Below are 15,803 nucleotides of genomic sequence, written 5' to 3'. Positions count from 1 at the left end.
TAATGAAAAATGTATTGCACACTCATTACGTGCCTAGGACTATCCTATAAGGTTATGCTTTCTCTCAGTCCTTACAAAAACTCATTAAATAGTACTATTCTGGTCCTCATTTTATAGGTAAATAAATAGGCTCAAAGAGATTAAGCAACTTGCCTAAGATGCCACAGCTAGTAAGTAGAAGAGCCAAAATTTAACCCTGGCTGCATGTGGTGCTCAAGTTTTTAGAAATGAAAATTCTTCGTGGTTTAAAATGAACGTTATTTTCCCTTTTCTTTCCTTCCATCTCTGTTTGCAGTCTCAGGAGGAAGTCTGTGATTTGCTCCATGCTGCACCCTTCCAAAACATCTTGCCTAGAGTCTACATCAAAGGTAAGAAATCACTAACAGCCGCTAAGTAGCCAACTTGCATTTGAACTTCATGCCCACTTAATCGCAATAAACTCAGATCTGCAGTCAGAAAATATAAATAAAGCTTTGGGCAGCTATTTGATATTCATAGAATCACAGAATTAGAAGTGACACTCCAGGCCCTGTTCCTTGGTCCTTCTAGATCATCCCCAATGTGTTCCTGTCTAGCCTTCTTTTAATTTGTTCGAATGATGGGGAACTCACCACCGCACAGGGCAGATAATTCTGTTGTTGGACAGAGATAATAGAACGTTTTCCTTGTAGTGAGTCCCAATCATGCTTTCCAGAACGAAGGAGAGCAATTCGACACAGTCCGTCCAAGTTTTGAAACACAGATATGTCACCGGTCCTCTGGGAGTTTTTCGTTCCTCAGGTCCCCCAGGGTGCCCTCATTTCCTGCTCTGCTGCTCCTTTTGCAGAAGGGGAGCGTCTGGAGGTCCGGATGAAACGCCTGGAGGCCAAGTATGCCCCTCTTCACCTGGTCCCTCTGATAGAGCGGCTGGGGACCCCTCAGGTACGATCCTTCTTTTTTTTTTTTAAGATTTATTTTTTTTTTTTATTTATTTTTTTTTTTCAACGTTTATTTATTTTGGGACAGAGAGAGACAGAGCATGAACGAGGGAGGGGCAGAGAGAGAGGGAGACACAGAATCGGAAACAGGCTCCAGGCTCTGAGCCATCAGCCCAGAGCCTGACGCGGGGCTCGAACTCCCGGACCGCGAGATCGTGACCTGGCTGAAGTCGGACGCTTAACCGACTGCGCCACCCAGGCGCCCCAAGATTTATTTTTATTTATTTTGAGAGAGATAGAGAGCAAGCAGGGGAGGAACAGAGAAAGAGAGGGAAACAGAATCCCAAGCAGGCTCCACACCATCAGCGCAGAGCCTGACATGGGGGTCGAACCCACAGACTGTGAGATGATGACCTGAGCTGAAATCAAGAATCGGACGCCTAACCGACTGAACCACCCAGGTGCCCCAGGTACCATACTTGTATCGTGGACTCTGAGAACCAAAAGGAACTTTAGAAGGAGAGCCTTTGGTCTAACCCCCTCATTTGACAGGGAAACTGAGGCACAGAGAGAGGAATGTCTACAAAGCCTGTTAGTGGCAGGGTCAGGTCTGGAATGAGATTTGCTATTTCTCAGGCCTGAGTTCTTTCTTCTACACCATGTATCAGCTATTCCACCCAGAAAGAAGGAAGTCAGACAAGTATCTATAGTGCTTCTATTAGCATCAGGAATTCTATTAGTATCAGAAGTAAGTTGCCTCTCAGAATTCAACCTCCACACACCCTGAGAACCAGTGATTCACTTCTGGATATCTTTGCTGAAAAAACACAGGAACATGGATGTTGACTATAGCATTGTTTGTTAAAGCAAAAACTAGAAACAACCAACAGAGGGTTGACTAAATAAAATGTGGTAAAGTTCATTGAATGCTCAATACTTTCTATATAATAATGAAAAGGAAAAATGAGATCTAGGTGCATCAATGTGTATCGATCATAAGAGCACAGTTAGGTGAAGAATGAATACAACAAAACCGTATCAGTGAAGCTTTTCCTGAAAGATGGTATACTCGTAGTTCATAAGAGCGGCACCCTCTGAAGAGAGATGAAAGAGACAGAGATGGGGCAGTGATCACAGGACACGTCAGCTTTATCTGTAATGCTCTAATCTTTTCAAAAGTGAATAAGCTCATGTGTTAATGCTGTAATTAAAATCAGTTTTTGCAGGGGTGCCTGGCTGGTTCAGCCAATAGAGCATGCGACTCTTGATCTTGGGGTTGTGAGTTCAAGCCCCACTTCGGGTGTAGAGATTACTTAAAAATAAAATCGTTGAAACAAAAATTAATGTTTACACACCAGTGCCAGTTGTTCTGCACATGAGGATGAGTGGGGCAGGACCCCTGCCTCAGAGAACTCAAGACAGTGGCAGGAATCAGGAAGAGAAAAGGGGAGGGACACAACGAGGATCTCGTGCTGTCTCCTCCCAAGTTGATTTAAGTGATCTGCACATTTTCAGGAGGCCAGGGGAGGAATTCCGCAGGTAGAGAAATGGGGCGCCCTGGTGAGACGAGCCAGGGTGGGTGTGTGTTGTTCGCCTTTGCCAACTGTTCAAAAGGTTTGGGATTCCAGTGTGCACTCGGACTTGCATTCCATGGGTCCTCTCTGCTCGTACCACCAAAGCTGATGAGTCTGAAGGACTCACATCCTCAGCGAGGGGGCAGAAGGCAGCCTCTTCTCTCAAAAATCAGGGCAAGTATTTGGAGCACACAGCAGGACCCGATCTGCTCCGTCCTCAGGCTCCTGAGCAGCCATCACCAGACCACCTGTGTGCCACCCACCTCCTACTGAAAACCATGACTCAGTGTTCAGTGGCATCTGGGTCCTTGGAGTCACCACGGGGAGAATTCAGATCCTGTGGAGTATGCACACTTTTTTTTTTTTTGTTGGCCTTCAGAGGCCGAGCAGAGGAGTCCTCTAAAGATTTCCTTTTAGGGAGAAATCCCCCAAGCCGGCGACATAGAAATGTGTCTGCTCCGCTGTTGGTGTCATCCTACAAGAATCTGGCCTCTCACATCCAGGGTTTGGCATGTGTTTCCACTTAGAAGACTGTAAATTCCTTCCCTGTTCTGGCGAACACCATTTCCTTGGGACTGTTAGAAATCTCAATTTGTCAAATGCTGAGTATTTGACCAACAAAAGCCTAGACATTCTGGAGGCTGGAGAGGAAGTGCCAGTTTTCTGTCTCCCAGCCCTCAAGGAATAGTCCAAAACTTAGTCGTCCCATAGACCGAAGAAAAGTTAACAAAATATGACCTTCCAGGCTAGCTGGGGTTCAGGGGACTCACATAATATCTAAGTGAGCAACAAGAGAGATCCTGCCACATGTTTAAAGTCAAGAGGTTTTGATGGTGTCATACTGTTAGCATTGATTTCTGGGACATACTCAGGTGACCTGATTTGATCTCCGGTGCTACCATGGAAAGCACAGTAGCCAGGGGTCCTTGTTCCAGCTTCACACCTGAATTGATGCATAATCTACTGCTAGACATTGAATATCTCAGTCTTTGTTTCCCCACCTGTGAAATGGGCTAATGGGTGTTTGGCTGCCATAGTTGAGCCGTCTTTCATGATTGTTGTGATGAACAAAAATAAGTTAAAAGACTTTCAAAAAACACAAAGGATGATACCAAGGATATCGAGATACCATTCTCCTCCAAAGGGCACTAAACGTAATAGAGTGTTCCATGAAGAAATTTATTTCCACATTTATTTTCACAGATGCTTTTTCTGTTCCCTTGTTAACTCAGACAAGAACGGCAGGAAGAGAGAGAAAAATCCCCCCCATTGAGTTAGGCTAGAAAAGAACTGGATGAAACGTATATGAAACACATCTCATATATATGTACATAACACCAAGTCACAAATTGAGGGCCTTTGCTGCAAACAATCATTAGTGCACTTTTTTCAAAGCAAAAAGGAAAAAGGACATGAAAGAAAACTCACACCCTGAAAAGTATAAATGCCAACAAAGAGTGAAAGTGTTCAACCTTACCAGTAATCACTGAAATGGAAATTAAAAGACTAGGGTACAATTTTTCATCTCTCAAGTTGGCAAAGAACTTTGCTTACTGGTAACAGAGTGCTAGTGAGGGTAAAAGGTGCGGACTTCACGCAGGGTACAGAGTGCTTCTGCCTGTCTGCAGACCAGTGTGCTGCTATGTAGCAAAAGCCTTTTAAAATATGTACACACTTCAACTGCATCGTCCTACTCCTCCTTCTAGGATTTTATCCTAAGAAAGTGATCAGAGATAAGCTTAAAAAGAATTACATAGGAGGACGGTTGCTTAAGAATTGTCTGCAATAATGAAAATTTGTAAACACTTTAAAATAATCAGAGTAGAAGACTCAAGGGGCGCCTGGGTGGCTCAGTTGGTTAAGTGTTCCGACTTTGGCTCAGGTCATGATCTCACAGTTCGTGAGTTCGAGCCCCGTGTCAGGCTCTGTGCTGACAGCTCCAAGCCTGGAGCTTGCTTCCGATTCTGTGTCTCCCTCTCTCTGCCCGTCCCTTGATCATGCTCGCTCGCTCGCTCTCTCTCTCTCTCTCTCTCTCTCAAAAATAAATAAGCATAAAAAATATAAAAATAAAAAAAGTGTAGAAGACTCGATAAATGATGATATATCAATGGCCATTTTATGTAACCATTAAAAATTAGAGTACTGAAAATATTGAAGGAAATAGTTCTCTTAGATTGCTGCTATCTGAAGAGAAAAAAAGCAAGATAAACAAATTCTGTTAAATATAGATGCATACACACACTCACATACATAAACACAAATCATACATCCATGCTCTAGGAAACCTCATTTCCTAGACGTGACGTGTTACACATTTCTAGGTAATGGGGTTCATGGGAGATTTTTATTTTCTTATAATGTTTTGAAAATGTTTTTCCATATTTATCCAAGTGACTGTGTGTTACTTTTACAGCTCCCTCCCAGGAGAAACTGTAAGGGTAAATGCTTCTCCAAGGCAAAGGGACAAAGCCCCTAAACCATTTCAGTCTGAGGCCCTTTGGTTGGTTGTAGCGGGGAGGTCACCAGAGTTCAAAGTCTGTGTACAGATTTATAAACCCATTGCTGATTTTTCCCCAACACGATTGTCAGGCCCTGGGGATTGATTCAGACTACGTAGATGCCCAGGAGATTAATTAGTGAACCAGAATTGTCTGTGTTAACCGATGAAGAGGCATATCCATGACTTGAGAACAAATATGGGTCCTTTATTTATTTACTGAGCACCTTCCCTGTACCAGGCCCTCTCTTTCTGAGTGGAGAGCCCTTTCAGGGTCCAAATACCAGTCTAGAGCGTTGCCTGGTAAGAACAGAATGAAACACCAGCTTCAGGATTCTTTTGAAGACACTTCTAGCCAACTGTGACAAATTAAATGGTCTCTTCTCTGCTCAGCAGCTTTCTCTGCCTATGGAATCAATATGAGTCAGCCTGAATCAGGGTTCCCTCTCCTTCATGTTTGAAACACAAATTTGTCTTCCCCAATTTACGTTTTTTTTGTGTGTGCTAGACTTCTTTCAGTTTATAGTCGTCATGACAACTAAGCCCATAGCCCATTTTCCTAATGGGCTCCAGCATTGTGTTTCCTGATTTATTTCCTTCTGTGGATTAATTTAGAGATTGCTCTCCTTCTAGGGGCTCCAGTGTGATAGCTTAAAGGGAGAAGTCAGGTAGGCCCCTTCCAGGCACTCTGTGAAATGAGCTCTCTGGGGAGACTTCCTTCTGGAGAGCTGACCCCGTGAGTGCCATGTGGACCTCTCCATCTCAGAGACCAGTACTCTTTAGCCTTGTCCCAAGATTTGGAGACCTTACTTTGACCTTAAATGTTAACGTCTGTCTACCATTTGCAGATGGTTTTGAGATCTCTACCCCTAGACATTTTTACTCATAATGTAGACAGTAATGTGTTTTGATGTGCTTGTCTAGCCGGCTGATTATTAGAGATGCAGTAACCAGGACCTACATGTGAAGCCAGTTTAAATTATTAATAGAGATAGTTTACAATGGTTAGAGGATTTCTAATAGGAGATGATCCTGTAAAATCAGTGGCAAATGTTTAAAGAGTAACATATGCTTTTTGTAGAACAGTCAACTGTACAGAAGTATTTAAAGTAAAAAGTGAAAATCCTGTGTGCTTCGCCAAGCCTATCTGCTCCCACAGTTGACATTTCCTTCTAAACTATCTTACACACACACACACACACACACACACACACACACACACACCACATATAGTTTTGTTTGTCTATGGGATTGTATGTTGTTGATGTGTTTAATAGGATTATAGTATACATCCTTTTTTGAAACTTGCTGTGTATTCACGTAACAATTTAAGCCATAGATCTAGACTAGGGTTCAAATCCAAGCTTTTACCGCTCACTGGCTGCCTCTCTGAACATCAGTTTCTTCATCTGTACAACGGGGATAACAGTGTCAGTGTTTCATGGGATCGTTCCCTCTTTCATGGGGTTGATGTGAGGTATAAGTAGCTTAGAACAGGCCTGACGTGTTACACACACACTCAGTGAGTGTGAACTGGTAGTAGTTTCATCTCAGTCTTTGCAGTGGATGCATGACATTCCATGATGTGATAGATGTGGATTTTTTTAATGGACTCTTCCTCTTTGATGGCTCCTACATTTTACTTACCACAAGTAAGTCTTGCCACAAGACCCCCTACTATTGCACTAAGGTTTACAAAGTTAGTGCCCTGCTGTGGGTGAATGAATCCCAGGTACAGCCAGCTGTAGGGTTTGGGAATCCCCCATGAGAGGTGGAAGACAGGGTCTGAGGTAAGGCTAGAAGGTTTATGCACTCTTCTGTTCCCAGCAAATCGCCATCGCCCGGGAGGGCGACCTGCTGACCAAGGAGCGGTTGTGCTGCGGCCTGTCCATGTTTGAGGTCATCCTGACGCGCATCCGGAGCTACCTACAGGACCCCATCTGGCGGGGCCCACCGCCCACCAATGGCGTCATGCACGTCGATGAGTGTGTAGAGTTCCACCGGCTCTGGAGTGCCATGCAGTTCGTCTACTGCATCCCTGTGGGGACCAACGAGTTCACAGCCGAGTGAGTACCCTCCGGGAAGGCTGGGTCACCGCCTGATGTGTGTGTCTCCCCTGACCAAGAGTCACCAGGCTACCAGAGCTCACCCAGAAAGGTGGGCAGGGGCAGATTGTCCAATAGCTGCTCGCTGAATACATAGATGTGCCAGGTGCTGGACAGACACCAGTACTGAGCAAAAGTAGATGGTTCCTGGCCTCATGGAGTTTACAAGGCTGAGCAGAGACAACATGCATAGACATAAGGCACATTGAATGAGGTTGCTTGGCAGGAAGGGCAGGAAGGGTGACAGGTGCCTGAGAAGAGAGCAGAGTGAGTTTTTGGAATGTAAATCACACAGTAGATCTGAGCCTTGAACATTGCCTGGGATTCAACCCTTAGAGGGGAGGAGAGGACATTCCAGGAAGAGCAACAAGTGGTTGGAGGCAGAGGAGTGTGTGCGTGAGCATGTGCCCTGGGGTCGAGGACCCCTCAGGGACTGGTTTTTCCGAGACCGGAAGCTGCCCTGATCATGTGGGCAGGAGGGAGCCCTGCTGAGGCTTTGTCACTGAGAAGCCCAGTGTCCACCTCACCCCTCACAAAATTCCAGGATTCATAGAAAAGAGAGCAAGGCCTCCCCAGCTGAGGTTCATGCCCTAACTTGCTCACACAGTCCTGCCTCATGAGGCCTACACTCCTGAAAACCAGGAAGCCTTCTAGAGTAACCCAGTCCTACCCCCAGAGAAGACAGAAGCAGATTCCAGTTCTTCCTTCCCTCACCCAGCTACACACACCAAGAACAGAGTGGTGAAGAAGACAAGTCCTGTCCTCCTGGAGAACAAGCAAGTGAGAGGCAGAGAATCCTGGAGGCAGTGGTGCTGGGAGTGGGCCAGGAAAGCTGTTTTCAGAGCAGCTGCTGGGCCTTCCCTTTAGCACGGTGATGGGGAAGCAGGGAAACCTGCCTATCGGGCTGCAGCTGCTGCTTGAGAACAAGAAAACAGCAGAGAGACGACCCCACGGCCTCCAAAATCGCCCAAGATGCTGCTGCATGCAGGAGGCATGCAGGCTGAGCCTCACCAGCCCAGGAGGACTCACAGCTCCCCGCCACCCCACACCAATAGTGTCTGCTCATCCACACACCGTGCCCCATCCCTGCCCTCTGAGCCTGCATGGGCCACTTGGTCCCCTGGTTTGAGATGGTCCTTTGCCTCACAAGCATTCCTGTAGTTCCTTTACAGAGAGGCCAGACAGATTCTCATCTGAATTCTTTTTTTTTTTATTTTTTTTTTTTAATTTATTTTTGGGACAGAGAGAGACAGAGCATGAACGGGGGAGGGGCAGAGAGAGAGGGAGACACAGAATCGGAAACAGGCTCCAGGCTCTGAGCCATCAGCCCAGAGCCCGACGCGGGGCTCGAACTCACGGACCGCGAGATCGTGACCTGGCTGAAGTCGGACGCTTAACCGACTGCGCCACCCAGGCGCCCCTCATCTGAATTCTAATCAGCCACGTAAATCTCAAGGACTGGTTGAATTTTCTTCCCTGCAAATTTGTTTTCCGCAAAGGTGATTTTTCCATCAGTGGCTAATAGGCTGACACCTCTTTGTGGTTAGGAGGATTTATAACGTAACCACGGTCCCTGGAACAAATGAACGTATGCTCACATCTTCCCTTGTACCCACTTTACAGATGAAGAGGATTGACCCAGGGATGGGCTTGCTCGCTGTCTGTACTCCTGGCCCCAGAGCCCTCCCCCTGCCCTTCCCTGCCCCTCACTCTAGCTGCTTCCTCTCCCCACTCCCAGGCAGTGTTTTGGTGACGGTCTGAACTGGGCCGGCTGCTCCATCATCGTCCTGCTGGGCCAGCAGCGTCGCTTCGACCTGTTTGACTTCTGTTACCACCTGCTAAAAGTACAGAGGCAGGACGGGAAGGATGAGGTCATTAAGAATGTGGTAAGCAGCTCATGGGTGGGGCCAGGGAGGCGGGGCCGGGCCTGACAGGCAGGCTTTCATCTGAAAAGGAGGGTGAGCCGCTTGTGGAGGCCAAGTCCCCACACCACAGGTAGGTACAAAGATGCTCAGTGGCCGGGGACCTTCTTATAGGAAGCCATGAGTCACTTGCTCATAACCTGCTGGGATGAATCAGGTCACCCCGCAGGGCTGGGCCGGGCTCCAGACCTGAATTACCCCTTCCCTGTGCCAGTCAGACTGCTGATACCGGTGCCTCATCCACACAAACTCTCACTGAACACGGAAGTCGTACAGGCACAGGGATGGGAAAAATGCGGCCGTGGAGTAAGCGGGGCTGCTGGGGTGCACTGACAAGGGCTGTCTAAATTGGGCTGAGGGGACAGGCAGGGAGGGATGGCCAGAGAAGGCGTCTCATGGAGACAGCACTTGAGCTGAGTCCAGAATGACCAGCAGCCAATAACCAGGCAAAAAATGGGGTGCAGCGTGGGGAGGATGTTCCAGACAGAGGGAACAGCCATAGCTAATGCACAGAGACATGAAGATGTGTGGCTGGAATAGAGCGTGGGTCTCTAGGACTAGCTGAAAAGAGAAGGAAGCAGGAGCTACCTCATAAAGGGTGTTTGTTTTATTTGTGTTTGTTTTTTGCCATTGTGGTAGAACATACAAAACACATCAAAGTTGCCATCTTAACCATCTTTAAGTGTGTGGTGCTGTGGCATTGGGCACGCTCACTCTGTCACGCAGCCGTCACCACCTTCCATCTCCAGAACTTTTTCAGCTTCCCAAACTGAAGCACTGTTCCCATTGAACTCTAACTCCCTAGTCTCCCCTCCCCCAAGACTCTGGTAACCACCTTTCCGCCTTCTGTCTCTAGGATCTGACTACGCCAGGGACTCACATAGGAGGAATCATACAGTATTTGTCCTTTTGTGACTGGATTATTCCATGTGCTCCAGGTTTACCACGTTGTAGCTTGTATCAGAATTTTCTTCATTTTTAAGGCTGAATAATATTCTAGTGTATGCATATACCACATTTTGTTTATCCATTCATCACTGATGAACCCTTGAGTTGCTTCCACTTTTTGGCTATTGTGAACATGCTGCTGTGGTCATGAGTGCACAGATATTTGTTCAGGTTCCTGCTTTCATTTCTTTTGTATATACCTAGGAAGTGGAATTGCTGGGTCATATGCTAACTCCATTTTTTTTTTTAAGTTTATTTATTTATTTTGAGAGAGAGAGAGAAAGAGAGAGCATGGGCCGGGGGTTGGGGGCAGAGAGAGAGGGAAAGAGAGAATCCCAATCAGGCTCCACACTGTCAGCACAGAGCCCAGTGTGGGGCTCAGTCCCACGAACTGTGAGCTCATGACCTGAGCCAAAATCAAAAGTTGGACACTTGACCAACTGAGCCACCAGACACCCCGCTAATTCTATTTTTAATGTTTGAGGAACTGCCATACCATTTTCAGTAGTGGCTGCACCATTTTACATTCCCACCAGCAATGCACAAGTTCCAGTTTTTCCCCATCCTTCCTAGCCCTTGTTATTCTCTGGGGTTTTTGGTAATAGCCATCATAATGGATATGGAGGGGTATCTCATTCTGGTTTTGATTCCCATTTCCTAATGACTAGTAATGTTGAGAATCTTTTCATGTGCTTATCAGCTGTTTGTTTATCCTCTTTGGAGAAATGGCTATTCAAGTCCTTTGCTCACTTTTTTTTTTTAAGATGTATTTTATTTTTACAGAGAAAGCACGCATGCAAATGGGAGAGAGTGGCAGAGAGGGGGGGAGAGAGAGAGAGAGAGAGAGAGAGAGAGAGAGAGAGAGAGAGAGAATCTTAAAGCAGACTCCATGCTCAGCGTAGAGCCCAACACAGGGGCTCGATCCCATGACCCTGGGATCACGACCTGAGCCAAAATCAAGAGTCAGACGCTCAACTGACTGAGCCACCCAGGTGCCCCTTTGGCTCACTTTTTAATTGGATTGGTTTTTGTTGTGTATATATATATATATATATATATACATTTATATTTATATATTCTGGATATTATGTATATTTATATGTTCTGGATATATATTCTGGATATGTTTATATATTCTGGATATATTTATATATTCTGAATATTAGTCCCTTATCAGATAATTGACTTGCAGATACTTTCTCCCATTCCATGGGTTGCCTGTTCACTCCGTTAATAGTGTCCTTTGATGCAAACAAGTTTTTAATTTTGATGTAGTTCAGTTTATGTTTTCTTTTTTTTAATTTTTTTTAATGTTTATTTATTTTTGAGACAGAGAGAAACAGAGCATGAATGGGGGAGGGTCAGAGAGAGAGGGAGACACAGAATCTGAAGCAGGCTCCAGGCTCTGAGCTGTCAGCACAGAGCCCGACGTGGGGCTTGAACTCACGGACCATGAGATCATGACCTGAGCTGAAGTCGGACGCTTAACTGACTAAGCCACCCAGGCACCCCTATGTTTTCTTTTATTACTTGTTCTTTTGGTGTCACATTTAAGAAATCATTGCCAAACTCAGTTTCATGAAGCTTTTCCTCCATGTTTTCTTCTGAGTTTTATAGTTTCAGCTCCTATGTTTAGGTCTTTAAACCATTTCAACGTTTGTTTTTGGTTTTTGTTTTTATGTTGTGTAAGGTAAGGATCCAGCTTCATTCTTTACATGTGAATATCCAATTTTCCCAGCACCATTTATTGAAAACACCATACTGTCTCCATTGAATGTTTTTTGCACCCTTGTTAAAAATCCTTTGACCATATATGGAGGAGTTTATTTCTTGGCTGTCTATTCCATTGATTTGTGTGTCTGTCTTCATTCCAGTGCCATACTATTTTGATGACTGTAGCTTTGTAGTAAGTTTCAAAACTCACAAAGGGCTTTATGGCCAAGTTAAGATTTGATTGCTTAGTTCTGGAAACACATACAAGGCCTTTAAGCAAGAGAGTGATGTGATCATTGAAGCATCAAGACCCTGGACCCCAACCTCACTGAACTCTTCTCTTGCTCTTCCTTTTTTTTCCCCTCTGTCCCTTCCTCCTGCCCCTAACCTGCACATCCCTGTCCTTCTGCAGCCACTGAAGAAGATGGCAGACAGAATTAGGAAGTACCAGATCTTGAACAATGAGGTTTTTGCCATCCTGAACAAGTACATGAAGTCCGTGGAGACGGACAGCTCCACCGTAGAGCACGTACGTTGCTTCCAGCCACCCATCCACCAGTCCTTGGCCACCACCTGCTAGGCGGAAGGTCCTGCAGACCCTCGACCTGGAGGAGAAGAAGCAGGAGAGAGAAAGCCATGGCCAGCCTGCAACAGGGTCCTCCTGGACAGCATATGGGATAGGCCTGGACACAAACGAGAACCTCCCCAAACACATCTACACCTCCCAAGGGCTGGGCCTGTGCATGCTCTCCCATGACATCTCCATGGTGGTTTCTCCATAGCGTAAATGAAAAAAAGAAAAAAAAATCAAAAGAAACAGGGCAGTATGTGCTTTTTCTTTTCTTTTTTCCCCTCAGCTGTATTAAGAGCCCTAGTCTCACCCCTTCTCCATCTCACAGCCCCACCCCACATCCATGGTTGCTTCTCAAGACCTCCTCCCAAATGGTGACCTCCTACCCAGTGCCCACACGTGACCTCAGAAGTGAAGTCTCAGAGCGGAGAAAAGAGCATGGCCATAACCTGAGATACCAGCCTGAGCTGACAGGAGTATGTCCACGTACCAACTTCCTCTCCTCCTCTGGCTCCCTCCCCTCATTTTCCCAGGTGACATCTCCCCCTGCTCTGGGTGCCAAGGATTCTAGCACCCACAGCAGTCATGGACCAGACACTGAGAGCCATGGGAAACAGAAGACGAGGTTCCTGGTACTGACACCATGATAGATGGTGGTGGCCCTGGCTGTCCCTGGACTCCCCAAACCCCACTCCCCTCTCAGGTGCTCCTAGAGAGAACTCAGAAGTGCATTCATAATCATATCTTACTTAGTGAAGTTATGGTAGGAAGATGGTCAGGCCTGTTGTGCAGAAACAGTATTTATTAACACAGCCAGGAATTCCATAGCCCCAAACAGAAAGCCATTAGACCATCTCAGCTTGGTGAGGAGGTGGTTCCTTTATTCATCAATCAAATACTGTGAGCACCAAGCTGCACAGGGCAGTGGATGCTGGGGATGCAGCATGGAACAAGTCAGTCATGCACTGCCCACCGCATTAGCCAGTGACCAAATTAGGGACAACTTCTCTGCACAGACTCTCATCAAGGAACACTCCCACGAGAAAGAAAATATTAAAGGGTTATTTCAACAGAAGCCCAAAACATATTGGAGTCAGGGAGGTGAGGAATATAAATAACACTTGTCAATGAGCTTTTAGTACCAGGATGCACTCCCAGAAAAGGAGTCCTGTTCTACTGAATCAGTACTTCCATTGTCCTAGAAGCTGAAAGATTCCTAGGACATTTTATCTTTTACTCTCAACATCCTTAGTTCTCTTTAACTTAGATTTTGAGGCCTGGGGCATATCGCACAGGGGCATATCTATGTGCATTTCTCAGACTCAACCAAAAGTCTGCAGAATCTCCCAGTGAGCATAGGGAGACTGGTTAGAAGGATGGAAGGCTTTGGGAATGAATGTCTCATTACAGAGCACCTCTTGCTCAAAGAAGCCTGGGACCCTGAGCTTGTAAGAAAATAAAAGTGAGACATTTGATATCTCATCCCCAACCCAGGGAGGAAAAGAAAAGTGAGAAAAATAAAACAATAATGATCCCCTCCCTTAGGGTGGATGAATGGAAACGGTTACCATTAACAGATGGCCCATTTTAACCCCATGGAAAGAGCAAAACAGTCGATAGCAAGAGGTTGTGTGATACACTGTGCCCACCAGGGAGGAAAGAAGGGCTCATCAAATGTGGTCCAAAGGCCTATATCAACATGTCCTGAGACTAGCACATTGGATGCAGATTCCTGGGCCGTACCTCAAACCAATTAACCAGAGTAAGGGAAATCTGCACTATCCACAAGCCCTCTTTGTTGTACTGTTACACAAGGAAATCTGAGGACCACTGCTGTAGAGGGTCTTTCCACCACTAGGGCTTTGAGCTCCTTCTGAGCCATGAAAGAAAATATTTGTAGGTAGGAAAGTGATTCAGGGTGGACCGGCAGATCCTCTCATCCTTAGATGCGACTTCCTATTCTGATTTTTTAATTTTTTTCTTCTTGGTGACCATAGATGCGCCAAAGGCAAAAGGGAGAGGCTACACACACCGCATGATAGAACTACATGGTGGAACACACCTTTAAAACCCACCAAAAAAAAATCTCTAAGCTGCAGAGAATCTTCAGTCCTGTTTGGGGACAGTGGCTCTTTCAGATAGGTGACTGGCTATTAAGTCCTAGAGATTATTCCAAATCCATGATCATTGCCTTTGTGGAGATTTGGGTCATCCATTTGAGGAGACTGCTATTTCAATAACCTGTCCTTCCTGTTCTGCATCTGTAACCCTGAATTTGACCCCTTGGGTAGAATCCTATTATCCTCAAGAGACTTGATCCTGGTAAATTGAGGTCTTCACCTAAATGAAAGACATTTCATTTCCCTGGCTCGCCAGCAACATTTATTTATGAATACCAAACAGCTTTAATATTCTTTCCTCCCTGGTATTACTGCCTCCTTTTGATTTGATTTTTTTGTGTGTCTAAGAAGCAGGAAAAAAAAAAATCTTAGGTTTTAAAAAGTTTTAAAAAAATTGTTTCAGAAACTGTCAAATGTACCATATTTGTATTAAGAGTTGTTGGGAATTTTTGTACAATGAATTTACATTTATTTATGGTGACTTATATTTACGCTTGTGATCAAATCATGATGTTAAATTCTTAAATCATATTTGCTATGCAGCTGAAGATGATATTTTGCTTTGTATTTTGGGGTACCTGTGTTGAGTTGATAAACATTTCCATCTCTACATCTCCATTAAAACTTCCAAACCAAGCATCTTGGTCTTGATTCCTGGTCCTGTTCCAGGGCTCCTTGATCTGTGGAAGGCCACATGAACACCGATGACTGAGGAAACAGTCTGAAAGAAAATGGAAGGTGATAAAGGTATAGCTGGTCATTGTGCCCTAAACTAATGGCTGGCTTTGCTTTCTTGCTGGAGGCATTACCTTTACAAATTGGTTTATACTAGATAAGATACTGGCAATAGTTGCTGCTCTTCAGAATTCCATGGCCTCACTGAGTGATCTCTATTTTAAGAGGAAGGATGGGAACTAATGTGTGCAGGCAGCATGCTAAGTCCTATTCTTACATTCCTTTAAATCAGCCACAGTCACTTTATGTGCTGTATCCCACCTTGGACAGACAAGGCTGTGCAGTGTGTTCACTTTCACACCGTTGCTAAGTGACCACTCTGATTGGAACCCAGCTTCAAAGCCTGAGCTTTTGCTGTCATGCTAATGGACTGTTCAAACAGTCCCGACCCCAAAACTAGACTTCGGGCCACTGGACTTTGCAGGGCTTTGGGTGAGGGAGATTGAGCAGAGCCTGGGATCAGGAGGAGGCCCAGCATGGTAGCAAGGGAGTTACCAGGCTGAAGGTACCTCTCACACTCCTCGGAAAGGATGACACCAGTGTGTGGAGTCCCATGTTTTTCACAGCAGCAGCTTTCCCAAAGGCCACTCACAAAGACGAGTCCTAGGTCATTGGTGACTCCCCCTCGCCTGTGGCCTGGGGTAACCCTCTAATCTCTCAGGGCCTCCATTTCCTTGTCTTCAAATTGGACAAAATGATCT

The 15,803-nt window shown here is 45.6% G+C and overlaps 1 protein-coding gene across 3 annotated transcripts in view; it reads left to right on the top strand.

Annotated features, from left to right (window-relative positions):
- The window catches only part of CYFIP2 (cytoplasmic FMR1 interacting protein 2), a 127,652-nt gene extending 112,649 nt beyond the window's left edge, over positions 1 to 15,003 (top strand). For all 3 annotated transcript variants that reach the window (XM_030328478.1, XM_030328480.1, XM_030328484.1), the window contains exons 27-31: positions 296 to 368; positions 827 to 921; positions 6,816 to 7,054; positions 8,832 to 8,979; positions 12,089 to 15,003. In XM_030328478.1, the coding sequence (XP_030184338.1) occupies positions 296 to 368; positions 827 to 921; positions 6,816 to 7,054; positions 8,832 to 8,979; positions 12,089 to 12,256 (723 nt within the window). In that variant the 3' untranslated portion in view covers positions 12,257 to 15,003. The remainder of the gene's footprint in view (positions 1 to 295; positions 369 to 826; positions 922 to 6,815; positions 7,055 to 8,831; positions 8,980 to 12,088) is intronic.
- Positions 15,004 to 15,803: the final 800 nt, after the last annotated feature.

Source organism: Lynx canadensis, chromosome A1, assembly GCF_007474595.2.
Source record: "Lynx canadensis isolate LIC74 chromosome A1, mLynCan4.pri.v2, whole genome shotgun sequence".
Taxonomy (NCBI): domain Eukaryota; kingdom Metazoa; phylum Chordata; class Mammalia; order Carnivora; family Felidae; genus Lynx; species Lynx canadensis.
The sequence above is the reverse complement of the archived record's forward strand: the minus strand, read 5'-3'. Positions and strand labels throughout refer to the sequence as shown.